The following is a 16,517-nucleotide window of genomic DNA, read 5'->3' as shown; positions in this document are numbered from 1 at the left end:
CTTTGGCACTCAGTCCAGCTCTCACAACTGTATGTGTGAGGTAATTAAGGTAAAATGAGGTCATTGAGGTTGGCCCTCATAGGGCCCGTGTCCATGTAAGTAGAAGTGGTTAGGACACAGACACACACTGAGAAGCTACCACGTGGAGACACGGGGAGAAGACGACTGTCTACAAGCCAAGAAGAGAGGCCACAGAAGGCTGTATACATATGTATAACTGAATCACTTTGCTGTACAGCAGTGATTAATACAACATTGTAAAGCAACTATACGTTAATCAAAAATTGTTTTAAAACTTAGGGACTTCCCTGATGGTCCAGTGGTTAAGAATCCACTTGCCAACGCAGGGGACACGGGTTCAATCCCTGGTTCGGGAAGATCCTGCGTGCTGCAAGCAACTAAGTCCGTGCACCACGACTACTGAGCCTGAGCTCTAGAGCCTGGGAGCTGCAGCTACCAAAGCCCGTGGGCCTCGAGCCCGTGCCCCTCAACAAGAGAAGCCTGTGCACTGCAGTGAACGGTAGGCCCAACCCGCTGCAACTAGAGAAAACCGAGATGGGCAGCAACAAAGACCCAGCGCAGTTGAAAATAAGTTAATTTTTTTTAATGTAAAAATGAAGAAAAATTAAGGAGCCAACCCCGTGGACACCTTGATCTCAGACTTCCAGCCTCCAGGTTCATAAGCAAATGAATTTCTGCTGTTCAAACCTGCCAGCTGGTGGAACTTCCTTGAAGCAGCCATAGTGAGTGAACCCACGGGGTCTCCAGGAAGAATCAACCCGTGGAGCACTCAGTGTACACAGTGGCCAGGGGTCAGCTGGCAGGATGGGAGCCCTCTGAGGCCGGGAGGGGAAAAGGGAAGGAATGGTGTGGCAACCCCAGGAAACCTCTGCTTCTCCTTTTTGCCCTTGCTCTGATCCCAGCGGGCTCTTACTTCACCAGGTGGTGCTGACCTGGCCTCTGCTCGGGTTGTCCCTCTGATGGTTGAGCCAGTTGCTGTCCCTGCAGCCATCTGTCCAGCAGAGTGTCCTGGGGGTGGGGTGGGGGTGGGGCTGACACTGGGTAAGCACCAGCTGAGTGGGGGAGGGGCTGCAAGGTCGGGCGTGGCCAGGGCTGACCCAATCAGGAGGACCGGGCTGTGGGAGTCCCTAGGAGGAGGGAGAGAGGATGTACCTGGAGGATGGGACAGGTGTGCGCATCCCTGACAATATGGCAAAGACCCCTGACTGTCTCTCAGTCAGGTTCGAGAGATGGTGGGTCTGAGTGGGTTGTGTTATAGGGGCTGAAATGCCCTCACTCTGTATTGTTCCTCCATTCCTGGGGTCCTAAGCCCACTTGCCTTCTTCTTATCACCTTCCAGAATTCTCCTTGGTTGTCTCTTGCATCATTCTTAGGGTTTATAGTTGTGAACAGAGGGCAAAAGCTGGGAAAGGCAACAGGAACCATACAGCTTGAAAAGCCTAAATATTTACTAAAGAAAGCTGAGTGCTGAAGAATTGATGCTTTTGAACTGTGGTGTTGGAGAAGACTCTTGAGAGTCCCTTGGACTGCAAGGAGATCCAACTAGTCAAACCTAAAGGAAATCAGTCCTGAATATTCACTGGAAGGACTCATGCTGAAGCTGAAGCTCCAATACTTTGGCCACCTGATGCGAAGAGCTGACTCACTGGAATAGACTCTGATGCTGGGAAAGATTGAAGCCAGGAGGAGAAGAGGATGACAGAGGATGAGATGGTTGAATGGCATCAACAACTAGATGGACATGAGTTTGAGCAAGCGCCTGGAGTTGGTGATGGACAGGGAAGCCTGGCATGCTGCAGACCATGGGATCACAAAGAGTCAGACATGACTGAGCGACTGAACTGAACTGAAGCCCACTTGCCTTCTTCTTACCACCTTCCAGAATTCTCCTTGGTTGTCTCTTGCACCATTTGGGGGATTTATAGTTGTGAACAGAGGGCAGAAGCTGGGAAATGCAACAGGAACCATACAGCTTGAAAAGCCTAAATACTTACTATTTGTCCCTTTACCAAAAAGTCTCCTGACTGCTGACCTGGAATATCAGGTTGAGAAGCTTGCAAATTCTTCTGTTGGATTAAGGAGAGAGAACAGTCTTTTGGCTATGGTCAGCTCTAAGCTTTAGCAAATTCTCTAAATGGCGTTATTTGATTTTGCCTATAGCAGGAGTAGTAGGAGGTAGAGAGGATGGAAAAGGAAAATTCAGGAATGGAGAGAGATGATGCTGGAGGTCAAGTCAGGGAAGGGATCCAAGGGAGAGTTTTGAGTAAGAGAGAGGCTGACAAACATAACCAATGTGGTACCCAGGGACAGGACCGACCCGGTTCTGGGTGAAATGTGCAGACAAAATAATAATGTTGCCCACCATCAAGCCATCAGCCACAGAAGCCTGCCCCGCTGCTGTGCCCTGAGGAGAACTCAGGGTGGAGAAAAACACAGTACTTGCCCTAGATGATTAAAATGCATATCTAAGGAATAATTTCCAATGGACTCAGACTTTTGCATCCTCCCATACATAGAAAAGCACTAAAATCATTACCTTGAGGTATCTGATTTTTGTGATTAGCAGTGATATTTTTGATGTTCAGTTACACGTTTGTTTTCAGCAAAAACGCCTATATATCCTGGCTCCTCCCTACCTCTACAGAGCAGTTCCTCAGAGCTATCTGAAAGGCTGTCTCCCAAGCTATAGTCCTAGGTAAGATCCCCAAATAAAGCATAACTCACAACTTTCAGGTTGTGTGTGTTTTTGTGTGTGTGTGGTTTTTTTCAGCCAAAAGTCACAATGTATCAAGACTTCTGTTGCATATTTCATACTTCCATTTAATCCTCACAACAGCCCTGTGAGGCTGGACTTCTCATGTTTGTTTCACCAAAGCATGGTGGATGGGGGTCAGGGTAGGTGGGTCACAAGATGCTACTTTCTTAATAAATGAAAGAGCATGGATGTGATCCCAGGTCTCTGTGATTGCAAAGCCTAAGACATATAGCAGGAAACTTGCAGGCAGTAGTTCATGAACCCACTGCTGATGGGGATGTTAGGTCTCCAAGAATCAGCCTGTGGGTCCTCCTTCCCACAGGAAGCGACGTCCCGACGCTGAGGCTCATACGGCCTTCGGTGCCTCACTTGATCCTGATCTCCGCGTATTCTGAGTGAGGGCTCTCCCGAGGCTTCTCCCCACGGAAGATGATGGAGGAATAATGCAACTCCTGCTCCAACTCCAAAGAGGGGGTGGCCCCTGCATAATTTGTGGGGTCAGAAGATTCCTCTGACTTGGACTCCTGCTGGTGATCCTGTGCAGAGAGCAAAGAAAAGGGTCACATAAAGGTAGTTTGGGGATGAGAAAGCAGAGAGGGCCCATGAAGTGAATTTGACTCTGGGACAAGCATTTATTCATTCTTCCATTCTGTTATTAAACATTTCTCAAGGTTCTGTTTATTCAATCATTCAACATATATAAGGCTATAGATTGTTTTCCAACTCTACAGAACACTCACATAGACCTATGTAGAAAATAATATTATGTTACTGACTCAGGGATTGAATCCACATCTGCCTCTCCGGCACTGTAGGCAGATTCTATACCACTGAGCCTCCTGGGAAGCCCTATGTGGAAAATATTATTATGTTACAGGGAAACTCTCAAAGAAGGTAGCTACTTCCCAATGATAGGGACAGAATGAGGGACAGAACAGGTGATTAAACAGTTAATCCCACTAGGGGATTGTAAGTAGAAAAATATGGGAGACCCCTGTAAGTTAATGATTACTCAAGAAAACAGATGGCAGTTCAGTTCAGTCACTTAGTCATGTCCGACTCTGCAACCCCATGGACTGAAGCACGCCAGGCCTCCCTGTCCATCACAAACTCTCGGAGTTTACTCAAACTCATATCCATTGAGTCATCCAACAATCTCATCCTCTGTTGTCCCTTTCTCCTCCTGCCTTCAATCTTTCCCAGCATCAAGGACTTTTCAAATGAGTCAGTTCTTCACATCAGGTGGCCAAAGTATTGGAGTTTCAGCTTCAGCATCAGTCCTTCCAATGAATATTCAGGACTGATTTCCTTTAGGATGGACTGGTTGGATCTCCTTGCACTTCAAGGGACTCTCAAGAGTCTTCTCCAACACCACAGTTCAAAACCATCAATTCTTCAGCACTCAGCTTTCTCTGTAGTCCAACTCTCACATCCATACATGACTACTGGAAAAACCATAGCTTTGACTAGATGGACCTTTGTCGGCAAAGTAAAGTCTCTGCTTTTTCATATGCTGTCTAGGTTGGTCATAACTTTTCTTCCAAAGAGCAAGCGTCTTTTAATTTCATGGCTGCAGTCACCATCTGCAGTGATTTTGGAGCCCCAAAAAATAAAGTCTGACACTGTTTCCACTGCTTCCCCATCTATTTGCCATGGAGTGATGGGACCAGATGCCATGATTTTAGTTTTCTGAATGTTGAGCTTTAAGCCAACTTTTTCACTCTCCACTTTCACTTTCATCAAGAGGCTCTTTAGTTCTTCTTCACTTTCTGCCATTAAGGGTGGTGTCATCTGCATATCTGAGGTTATTGATATTTCTCCCAGCAATCTTGATTCCAGCTTGTGCATCATCTAGCCCAGTGTTTCTCATGATGTACTCTGCATATAAGTTAAATAAGCAGGGTGACAATATACAGCCTTGATGGACTCCTTTTTCTACTTGGAACCAGTCTATTGTTCCATGTCCAGTTCTAACTGTTGCTTCATGACGGGCATACAGATTTCTCAAGAGGCAGGTCTGGTATTCCCACCTCTTTAAGAATTTTCCAGAGTTTATTGTGGTCCACACAGTCAAAGGCTTTGGCATAGTCAATAAAACAGAAGTAAATATTTTTCTGGAACTCTCTTGCTTTTTCAATGATCCAACGGATGTTGGCAATTTGATCTCTGGATCCTCTGCCTTTTCTAAATCCACCTTGAGCATCTGAAATTCACGGTTCATGTACTGTTGAAGCCTGGCTTGGAGAATTTTGAGCATTACTTTGCTAGTGTGTGAGATGAGTGCAATTGTGCAGTAGTTTGAACATTCTTTGGAATTGTCTTTCTTTGAGATTGGAATGAAAACTGACCTTTTCCAGTCCCGTAGCCATTGCTGAGTTTTCCAAATTTGCTGGCATATTGAGTGCAGCACTTTCACAGCATCATCTTTTAAGATTTGAAATAGCTCAACTGGAATTCCATCATCTCCACTAGCTTTGTCCATAGTGATGCTTCCTAAGGCCCACTTGACTTCACATTCCAGGATGTCTGGCTCTAGGTTGGTGATCACATCATCGTGATTATGTTGGTTGTGAAAAGCTTTTTTGTACAGTTCTTCTGTGTATTCTTGCCACCTCTTCTTAATATCTTCTGCTTCTGTTAGGTCCATACCATTTCTGTCCTTTATCGAGCCCATCTTTGCATGAAATGTTCCCTTGGTATCTCATAATTTTCTTGAAGAGATCTTTAGACTTTCCCATTCTATTGTTTTCCTCTATTTCTTTGCATTGTTCACTGAGGAAGGCTTTCTTATCTCTCCTTGCTATTCTTTGAAACTCTGCATTCAAATGGGTATATGTTTCCTTTTCTCCTTTGCCTTTAACTTCTCTTCAATTCACATCTACTTATAAAGCCTCCTCAGACAACCATTTGCCTTTTTGCATTTCTTTTCCTTGGGGATAGTGTTGATCCCTGCCTTCTGTACGATGTTGGGAGCCTCCGTCCATAGTTCTTCAGGCACTCTGTCTATCAAATCTAATCCCTTGAATCTATTTGTCACTTCCACTGTATAATCGTAAGGGATTTGATTTAGGTCATACCTGAATGGTCTAGTGGTTTTCCCTACTTTCTTCAGTTTAAGTCTGAATTTGGCAATAAGGTGTTCATGGCCTGTGCCACAGTCAGCTACTGGTCTTGTTTTTGCTGACTGTATAGAACTTCTCCATTTTTGGCTGCAAAGAATATAATCAGTCTGATTTTGGTATTGACCATCTGGTGATGTCCATGTGTAGAGTCTTCTCTTGTGTTGCTGGAAGAGGGTGTTTGCTATGACCAATGCAGTCTCTTGGCAAAACTCTATTAGCCTTTGCCCTGCTTCATTCTGTTCTCCAAGGCCAAATTTGCCTGTTACTGCAGGTATTTCTTGACTTCCTACTTTTGCATTCCAGTCCCCTATAATGAAAAGGACATCTTTTTTGGTTGTTAGTTCTATAAGGTCTTGTAGGTCTTCATAGAACCGTTCAACTTCAGCTTCTTCAGCGTTACTGGTTGGGGCATAGGCTTGGATTACTGTGATACTGAATGGTTTGCCTTGGAAATGAACAGAGATCATTCTGTCATTTTTGAGATTGCATCCAAGTACTTCATTTCAGACTCTTTTGTTGACCATGATGGCTACTCCATTTCTTCTAAGGAATTCTTGCCCACAGTAGTAGATAGAGTGGTCATCCGAGTTAAATTCACCCATTCCAGTGCATTTTAGTTCACTGATTCCTAAAATGTCCATGTTCACTCTTGCCAGCTCCTGTTTGACCACTTCCAATTTGCCTTGATTCATGGACCTCACATTCCAGGTTCCTATGCAATATTGCTCTTTACAGTATCCGACCTTGCTTCCATCAGCAGTCACATCCACAACTGGGAGTTGTTTTTGCTTTGGCTCCATCTCTTCATTCTTTCTGGAGTTATTTCTCCACTGATTTCCAGTAGCATATTGGGCACCCACTGCCCTGGGGAGTTCATCTTTCAGTGGCCTATCTTTTTGCCTTTTCATACTGTTCATGGGGTTCTCAAGGCAAGAATACTGAAGTGGATTGCCATTCCCTTCTCCTGCTTAACCACAAACCAAGCAGGCTTGCTTAGCAACAAAACCATGCAAAAGAAGCCCATGACCTGTCCCTCAAACAATAAAACAATGGTGTGATTGTGTGGTGTGGCATGAACCCTCCTCCTGGGAACTATAATAACTGTCTTTTCCATGGCAATCATCTCCTGATCTGTCGGCCTCACATATTTGAATAATAATGAATCCTACATTTTCAAACAAGCAAGAAGGGGAAGAGGAAGAGCTCATTTCTGGACATGCTGAAAGGAGCATGGCCAGGGCCACCCCACACACTGGGGGAATATACCGGGCAGGCTGCGTTGCCAGGGTACCCATGTCACTCACCAGGGAAGCTGGCTCTGTGGCAGAGTAGATGTCCTCCATGTCCACTGTGGTCTTGGCTACCTTCTTCCTGTAGATCTTCACTCTGGTGAGAGAGAGGGTTTGTGACACAGGGTCACTCTTTTGAGGCTGGAGTGAGTGTTTAATGCAGGTCAAGTGTAGGGCCACCAATATATCCAAAGAAAACCATAATTCAAAAAGATGCATGCACCCCAATGTTCATCGAAGCATTATTTAAAATAGCCAGGACATGGAAGCAACTTAAATGTGCCTTGACAGAGGAATGGATAAAGAAGATGTGGTACCTGTATACTATGGAATATTGCATGCATGTGTGCTAAGTCACTTCAGTCGTGTCCAACAGTTTGCGACCCTGTGGACTGTAGCCCGCCTGGCTCTTCTTCCATGGGAATCTCCAGGCAAGAATACTGGAGTGGGTTGCCGTGCCCTCCTCCAGGGGATCTTCCTGACCCAGGGATTGAATCCATGTATCTTACGTCTTCTGCATTGGAAAGTGGGTTCTTTACCACTAGTACCACCTGGGAAGCCCTACACTGGAATATTACTGGCCTTAAAAAAGAATGAAATGCCATTTTGCAGCAACATGGATGGACCTAGAGATTATCACACTAAGTGAAGTAAGTCGGACAATTATCGGTTGCTCACTCATGTCTAACTTTTTGCAGCCCCTTGGATTGTAAATCACTGGGTTCCTCTGTCCATGGAATTCTCCAGAAAAGAATATTGGAGTGGGTTGCCATTTCCTTCTCCAGTGGATTTCCCTGACCCAAGGATCAAATCCAGGTCTTCTGCATTGTAGGCAGATTATTTACCATCTGAGCCACTAGGGAAGCCTGAAGTCAGACAGAGAAAGACAAATATCATATGATATCACTTAAATGTGAAATCTAAAAAAAAAAAAAAAATGGTACAAATGGACTTATTCACAAAACAGAAATAAAGTCACAGATGTAGAAAGCAAACCAATGGCTACCAGGGCAGAAAACAAGGGGAGGGATAGGTTGTGAGATTGGGATTGACATATACACACTGCTGCTGCTACTGCTAAGTCACTTCAGTCGTGTCTGACTCTGTGTGACCCCATAGACAGCAGCCCACCAGGCTCCTCCATCCTTGGGATTCTCCAGGCAAGAACACTGGAGTGGGTTGCCATTTCCTTCTCCAATGCATGAAAGTGAAAAGTGAAAGTGAAGTCGCTCAGTGTGTCTGACTCTTAGCGACCCCATGGACTGCACCCTACCAGGCTCCTCCATCCATGGGATTTTCTAGGCAAATATACACACTGCTGCTGCTGCTGCTGCTAACTCACTTCAGTCGTGTCTGACTCTGTGAGACCCCATAGACGGCAGCCCACCAGGCTCCCCCGTCCCTGGGATTCTCCAGGCAAGAACACTGGAGTGGGTTGCCATTTCCTCCTCCAATGCATGCAAGTGAAGAGTAAAAGTGAAGTCGCTCAGTCGTGTCCGACTCTTTGCGACCCCGTGGACTGCAGCCTACCAGGCTCCTCTGTCCGTGGGTTTTTCCAGGCAAGAGTACTGGAGTGGGGTGCCATTGCCTTCTCCAATATACACACTACTATGCATAAAATGGGCTTCCCTGGTGGCTCAGTGGTAAAGAATCTGCCTGCCAATGCAGGAGATGCAGCTTCGATCCTTGGGTTGGGAAGATTCCCTGGAGAAGGAAATGGTAACCCGCTCCAGTGTTCTTGCCTGGAGAATCCCATGGACAGAAGAGCCTGGTGGGCTACAGTCCTTGGGGACCCAAGGAGTCGGATATGACATAGAGACTGAGCACGAGCACGAGCACGAAGCATAAAATAGATTAGTAATAAGAACCTACTGTACAGCACAGGGAACTCTACTCAATACTCTGTAATGACTTATATGGGAAAAGGATATAAAAAAGAGTGGATATAGGTATATGCATAATGGATTCACTTTGATGTATACCTGAAATTAACACAACACTATAAACCAATTATACTCCAATAAAAATTTTAAAAGGGTAGAGTAAGTCCAGGAGGGTCCTGAATCTCTAGGATCAGGGCTGGGAGCACTGTCATGCCTGGCTAGGTGGCTACTAGCTGGATTCTCATTACCTGTACATCCCCACCCTTGCTCTGGGTCCTCAAAATCCCTCCAAGCCCCTCTTCTCCTCCACCGGCCCACACCCAGCCCAGCTCACAGAAAGAAGATGAGGCCGAAGCAGAGAACAAGCAGCACGGTGACGCCAGCTCCCGCGATGGCCCCCTCAGTCACTCCTGCCCCTGTCCCTGATTCCCCTGCAGATGAGAGAGACACTTGGAGAGAATTCCAACCTTGACTCCTCTCCTCAGCATGGAGAGGGGTATCCCGCCCCTCACATGCAGGGTCCAGCCGCTCGGTTCCCCCTCCCCTCTCAGAACCTCAGCCTTTTTCAGAAGGGCACAGTCTAAGCGGCACTGCCTCTCCAGCCCACACTCTTCCAACAAACTTCAGCTCTCCTTGGAGTCAGCTACTTCTCCATCCAGAGTCTCAATGTAACAGACCCCAGACCCGGCCACAGCAGAGCCATGAGGTTCTGAGCCCCGTGGACATTCCAGACAGACAGACAGACAGCGAGTCTTTGGGGGATGCTGAAAGGCCTTGCCCCTCCTTCCTTCCAGGGAGGGTGTCTAAATCTGCTCTCTCGGCCTCTGTTGACGCTGTCACTCAGAGTTCACGGTGGTGTTTTGAGCCTCCAGAAGTAAGTGGAAGAAGGAACCTTCTCAGACCTTCATATCAGATCCAGACGGTGCTCCTGGCCCTGCCTGGCCAAGCCTCCTGGGACCCCAACACTCAAGATGAGGTACATCTGGACATTACTTGTCAATGATTGGATGGGCACTGCTGAGAGACTGCTGATGGGGCTCACTGTCCGGTTGTCATGACCCATGGGACTAGAGAAACGAGGGGAGCGCTGGGCTCCAGAGAGGGGTCAGCGTGAGGGCTGGGGTGGGGGTGGTGCTGACAGTCAAAACATGGCCCCAAGTGACACTGGGGGGCAATGAAACCACTCTGAGGGACACTCTAATGGTGGATACATGTCATTACATCTTTGTCCAAACCCAAGAAAAGTACCCCAGGTGGTACAATGGTAAAGAATCCGCCTACCCATGCAGAAGACAGAACAGACGCAGGTTCCATCCCTGGATCAGGAAGAGCCCCTGGAGTAGGAAATGGCAACCCACTCCAGTATCCTTGCCTAGAAAATTCTATGGCCAGAAGGGCCTGGGCAGCTACAGTCCGGGGGGTGGCAAAGTGCTAGACGTGACTGAGCACACATGCACACACAAAACATGCAATGCTAAGAGTGAACTCTAACATCAATCATGGACTTTGGTTGAAAAGGATGTGTCAGTGGAAGTTCACTGCAACATGTACCCTAGGAGCAGGGGGATGTTGGTGAGGGAGAGGCTGTGTGTGTGTAATAAAGTGCAGGAAGGGCAGGGGAAGTCTCTTTATCTTCTGATCAGTTCTACTGCGAACCTCAATGTGTTCCTCAAAATAAAGTCTAATTCATAAAAAAAAAAAAGCCCGCGGAGGACTTCAGTGATTGGTGAAGGATAAAGAGCATGTTTAGTCTCAATCTGTTCCTCAAAATAAAGTCTAATTTTAAAAAATGCCAGCTGTAAAAAAAAAAAAAAAAAGCCAGCTGAGGACTTCAGTGATTGGTGAAGGGCAAAGAGCATGTTTAGAATGGGCAGGGAGGAGGATGTGGGTCACTTGGCAAGACCAGAATTGGAGGATATTGGGGATGAGACCTAATGGGGGCTTCTGTCTCAATGCAGGACCCTGCTCAAGCCCCATGATTTGAATGTGAGTACATCATTTGAAAGTATAGCTCTGAGCCAAGCTGGCAGAGACCCCACTCCAGTCAATGCCCCACGGGGAGGGGGAGGGGGCTCCTTCCTACCTGTGCCATCCCCTGCGCAGATATTGCTTGGGTTCTGTGAAGCACCTAGGACAGGAAGAGAGCATTTCCCTCCTCAGTGGGGGTGGGGGGGTGGGGTGGGAGGGGGGGTTGGGGAGGGATGGAGAGAGACAAGTGTAGACATCCCCTCCCCCCACACACAAACCCAGAAGCCACAAAAATCCAGGAGGGACAGGCCTAATGTCCCTCTAGCCCCCTCCTCAGCAGGGCCTCCAGAACAAGAGCACCTCGCATCCCCAGCCCGGCCCCCCTGCCCGCATACTCTCAGCACCCCCCTACCCCACCCCCCGGCGTCCTCACCCCTCACTCACAGGTGACATTGAGCAGGATGGTCCGCTCCACCATCGCCCCACTTGTGGGGAGCTTCACCTGACAGGTGAGCCTGGTGCCGTGGTCCTGGGGCCGTGGGGTGAGGGTGAGCACCGACGAGAAGGGGGTCCTGGGGCCCAGGGAGCTGGGGGCAGCTGATGTCCAGGAGAAGATGGGCGGCGTGGCCCGCTCACAGGCCCAGGGCACAGAGCAGGTCAGGTTCCCGGGGCGGCCGGGCTCCAGGGCCCCCGGGCTGCGGACGTGGGGCTGGTGGGTGAGGGCTGGTGAGAGCAGGGGGGAGAAGGGGGATCGGGAGGAGGCTTTGAGGTGTGCCCCTCCCCCAGAGAAGCTTCAGGCTTCAGTCCAGCCCCTCCCTCTGAGCCCCCACCTGCTTTACCCTCAGTGCCTCCCAGGAGGGGCCCCCACCCCAGCCCTGACCTGGGACCCCCATGACCCCCACTGTGGCCTCTCCTAGATCCACTGCTTACCTGTCACATTCAAGAAGAGCTGTTCAGACATGTAACTCCATTTCATGCTTCCTCTTTCCACACGAAAAAAGTAGGAACCTCTGTCACTCTTCCTGGCGTCTCTGATCTCCAGGGAGCAGTTGTTGTCCCTGGGGTCCCCGAGGAGGTGGAATCGGCCCTGGGTCTCCTTCTGAACTTCACGATCTAATTTGTTTGTGGCCACGGGGGCATCCACGGATATTTTGGCCCCTTCCCGGAACCAGTAGCCGTGAGCTGGGTCAGAGTCTTTCCAATCTTTCTGGGGATAGGAGACGGAGCAGGGCACGCGGACACACAGGCCCTCCTGCACCAACACGGACCGCGGTGCTTTCAGCCTGTAGCTCGGATCCTGAGCCAGGGACCCTGCAGGGAACCGAGGATCAGCCGAGCCCCAGCCCCGCCGACCCCCGCCCCGCGGTCCACTCACCTGCCCACAGCAGTGGCAGCAGCAGCGGCAGCATGTCTGAGCCGGAGGGTGTCTGGCCGTCCTGTGTGTGAAAAGAGAAGGGAAGGGAGAGGGAGGTAGGGCTGCGGGAGACCCAAGGGAAGCTGGGGAGGAGCAAGAAACTCTGTTCACAGAAGAGGAACTTCAGAGCCGGAGCTCCTCCCCCTCCACACACAGCAGACAGGACACCCCTGGGCCCAGAGAACCCGGAGACCTGCCCAGAGAGGAGCAGACAAGCAGGGGACCCCCATCCTGACCCCCATCTGGGGCTCGTCCCTCCAGCACCAGAGCTCGGACCTCTGAGGACACCGAGGGCTGGGACTCAGGCGGCCTCCTAAGGTTCTCCCATCCGAGCTCCACTGTCTACACCAGGGCGCTGCTCAACTCCACTCTTGACCTGGAGAGTCACAGCCTCACGGAGACCCTCGGGTGGTCATTCCTGCGAGATGCAGGGCTCTTTACGGTCTGTGGGAGTGTCTGGAGCAGAAGACAAGAAGGGGCTCCTGGGTGGAGTGAAGGCAGCAGCCAGCCACCCATTCACGCATGCCCCCATCGGTGAGCGTCTCTGGGTGGTGACTTGGAGACCAGAAGGGATACGACTCACCTGGTCCCGGCAGGAGAGATGCCCCCTGCCCGGGGCCCTCATTTCTCCCCCAACACACAGCACTGCCAGGTCTAGAGCTTTGTCACTGGTGAGACTGCCATGTGTCCTGGCAGCATTCTGGGGTTTTCTAGAATTAGTGTCCTGGCAGCATTCTGGGGGTTTTCTGGAATTATGACATGGAATTTTTTAAAGAAAAAAACTTCTATGCTGATTCACAAACTTTCAATTGCATTTTCAAAATAAGACTGTATAGCATCTTGCTTCACATAAAACAAAAAGGGCAAACACATGTTCTGTGAGTCAGTGCAGACAAAACTTCTTTTATTTTTCAATTTAATATAGATAGAGGGACAATAGGATAATAGGATATTTTTTATTATCCAAAGGATTTATTTTTCAATTCAATACAGTTTTTATTTTGTATTAGAATATAGTTGACTTATAAGACTGCGTTAGTTTCAGTTGTACAGCAACAAGATTTAGTTATACACATACATATATCCATTCTTGTTCAGATTTTTTTTTCCATATAGGTTATTACAGAATACTTAGTAGAATTCCTTCTGCTATACATGAAGTCCTCATTGATTATCTCTTTTATATATAGCAGTATGTATATGAGGCTTCCCTGGTGGCTCAGTCAGTAAAGAGACTACCTGCAATGCAGGAGACCTGTCTTCCATCCCTGGGTCTGAAAGATCCCCTGGAGGAGGGCATGGCAACCCACTCCAGTATTCTTGCCTGGAGAATCCCATGAACACGGAAGCCTGGTGGGCTATCGTCCAGAGGGTCACACAGAGTCAGACACCAAACTCCTAAATTAGTCCCAAACCCCTAATTTATCCCTCCCCCCATCCTCTTTCCCCTTTGGTAGCCATACATTTGTTTTCTATGTCTGTGAGCCTGTTTCTGTCTTGTAAATACATTCATTTTTTTTTTTTTTTTTTAGTTTCCACATATAAGTGATTTATAGAACGTTTGTCTTTGACTTACTTCAATGTGATAGTCTCTGGGTCCATCCATGTTGCTGCAAATGGCATTATTTCTTTCCATTTTATGCCTGAGTAATATTCCATTATATACATAGACCATCATCTTTTTTATCCCTTTATCTATTGATAGGAGAGATAAGAAAGCCTTCCTCAGCGATCAATGCAAAGAAATAGAGGAAAACAACAGAATGGGAAAGACCAGAGATCTCTTCAAGAAAATTAGAGATACCAAGGGAACATTTCATGAAAAGATGGGCTCGATAAAGGACAGAAATGGTATGGACCTAACAGAAGCAGAAGATATTAAGAAGAGGTGGCAAGAATACACAGAAGAACTGTACAAAAAAGATCTTCAAACCAAGATAATCACGATGGTGTGATCACTCACCTAGAGCCAGACATCCTGGAATGTGAAGTCAAGTGGGCCTTAGAAAGCATCACTACAAACAAAGCTAGTGGAGGTAATGGAATTCCAGTGGAGCTATTTCAAATCCTGGACGATGATGCTGTGAAAGTGCTTCACTCAATATGCCAGTAAATTTGGAAAACTCAGCAGTGGCCACAGGACTGGAAAAGGTCAGTTTTCATTCCAACCCCAAAGAAAGACAATGCCAAAGAATGCTCAAACTACCGCACAATTTTACTCATCCCACACTCTAGTAAAGTAATACTCAAAATTCTCCAAGCCAGGCTTCAGCAATACATGAACCATGAAATTCCAGATGTCCAAGGTGGATTTAGAAAAGGCAGAGGAACCAGAGATCAAATTGCCAACATCTGCTGGATCATGGAAAAAGCAAGAGAGTTCCAGAAAATCATCTATTTCTGCTTTATTGACTATGCCAAAGCCTTTGACTGTGTGGATCACAATAAACTGTGGAAAATTCTGAAAGAGATGGGAATACCAGACCACCTGACCTGCCTCTTGAGAAACCTGTATGCACATCAGGAAGCAACAGTTAGAACTGGACATGGAACAACAGACTGGTTCCAAATAGGAAAAGGAGTACGTCAAGGCTGCATATTGTCACCCTGCTTATTTAACTTATATGCAGAGTACATCATGAGAAATACTGAGCTGGAAGAAGCACAAGCTGGAATCAAGATTGCCGGGAGAAATATCAATAACCTCAGATATGCAGATGACACCACCCTTATGGCAGAAAGTGAAGAGGAACTAAAATGCCTCTTGATGAAAGTGAAAGTGGAGAGTGAAAAAGTTGGCTTAAAGCTCAACATTCAGAAAACGAAGATCATGGCATCTGGTCCCATCACTTCATGGCAAATAGATGGGGAAGCAGTGGAAACAGTGTCAGACTTTATTTGGGGGGCTCCAAAATCACTGCAGATGGTGATTGCAGCCATGAAATTAAAAGATGCTTACTCCTTGGAAGAAAAGTTATGACCAACCTAGATAGCATATTCAAAAGCAGAGACATTACTTTGCCAACAAAGATTCGTCTAGTCAAGGCTATGGTTTTTCCTGTGGTCATGTATGGATGTGAGAGTTGGACTGTGAAGAAAGCTGAGCGCTGAAGAATTGATGCTTTCAAACTGTGGTGTTGGAGAAGACTCTTGACTGTCCCTTGGACTGCAAGGAGATCCAATCAGTCCATCCTAAAGGAGATCAGTCCTGGGTGTTCAATGGAGGGACTGATGCTGAAGCTGAAACTCCAATATTTTGGCCACCTCATGCGACGAGTTGACTCATTGGAAAAGACTCTGATGCTGGGAGGGATTGGGGGCAAGAGGAGAAGGGGACGACAGGGGATGAGATGGCTGGATGGCATCACCAACTCGATGGACATGAGTTTGAGTGAACTCTGGGGGTTGGTGATGGACACAGACCTGGCGTGCTACAATTCATGGGGTTGCAAAGAGTTGGACACAACTGAGCAATTGAACTGAACTGATCTATTGATAGACGCTTAGGTTGCTTCCACATCTTGGCTATTGTGAATAGTGTTGCTATGAACATGGGGCTGCATGTATCTTTTTGAATTAGAGCTTTCTTTGGATAAATGCCCAGGAGTGGGATTGCCGGATCATATGGTGACTCTATTTTTGTTTTTTTTAAGGAACCTCCACTGTGTTCTCCATAGTGGCTGCACTGGTTTACATTCTCATCAACAGTGTAGAAGGGTCCCTTTTCTCCACACCCTCTCCAGCATTTACCACTTGTAGACTTTTTGGTGAGTTTGACGGTGGCCATTGATACCTCGTTGTGGTTTTCATTTGCTTTTTCATGAAGATCCTTGTCAAATGAAAGTTCAATCATATGACTGCTCTCCTCAAAGACTTCTGGATACTCCCTTGGCCTGAAGCCCTCCCAAAGTCTGTTCGCCTCGGGGTCTGTAGCATCCCCCCAGCTTCTCCCCACGTCCCTTCTTCCCTATGCTGTCACACACCAGCCTCTGGCTGCTTCCGCAGCACAACACAGCTGCATTAGAGCTTTAATGCTCCTTCTCCCCTCCCTCACACCCACTGTCT

At 47.6% G+C, this 16,517-nt stretch overlaps 2 protein-coding genes across 3 annotated transcripts in view; both read right to left on the bottom strand.

Annotated features, from left to right (window-relative positions):
* LOC129631736 (zinc finger protein 501-like) overlaps positions 1 to 16,517 on the bottom strand; it is a 126,156-nt gene that overhangs the window by 93,136 nt on the left and 16,503 nt on the right. The gene's annotated exons all lie outside the window — the stretch shown is intronic.
* LOC129630700 (myeloid cell surface antigen CD33-like) lies at positions 1,456 to 12,447 on the bottom strand. Its single transcript, XM_055551199.1, has 7 exons — positions 12,414 to 12,447; positions 11,969 to 12,349; positions 11,483 to 11,761; positions 11,154 to 11,198; positions 9,405 to 9,501; positions 7,203 to 7,284; positions 1,456 to 3,312 (listed from the first exon to the last, which is right to left on the bottom strand). Exons 1-7 carry the CDS (start codon positions 12,445 to 12,447, stop codon positions 3,142 to 3,144), a joined length of 1,089 nt encoding a protein of 362 aa, XP_055407174.1. The 3' UTR covers positions 1,456 to 3,141.

The sequence above is a fragment of the Bubalus kerabau genome, chromosome 17, assembly GCF_029407905.1.
Source record: "Bubalus kerabau isolate K-KA32 ecotype Philippines breed swamp buffalo chromosome 17, PCC_UOA_SB_1v2, whole genome shotgun sequence".
Taxonomy (NCBI): domain Eukaryota; kingdom Metazoa; phylum Chordata; class Mammalia; order Artiodactyla; family Bovidae; genus Bubalus; species Bubalus kerabau.
The sequence above is the reverse complement of the archived record's forward strand: the minus strand, read 5'-3'. Positions and strand labels throughout refer to the sequence as shown.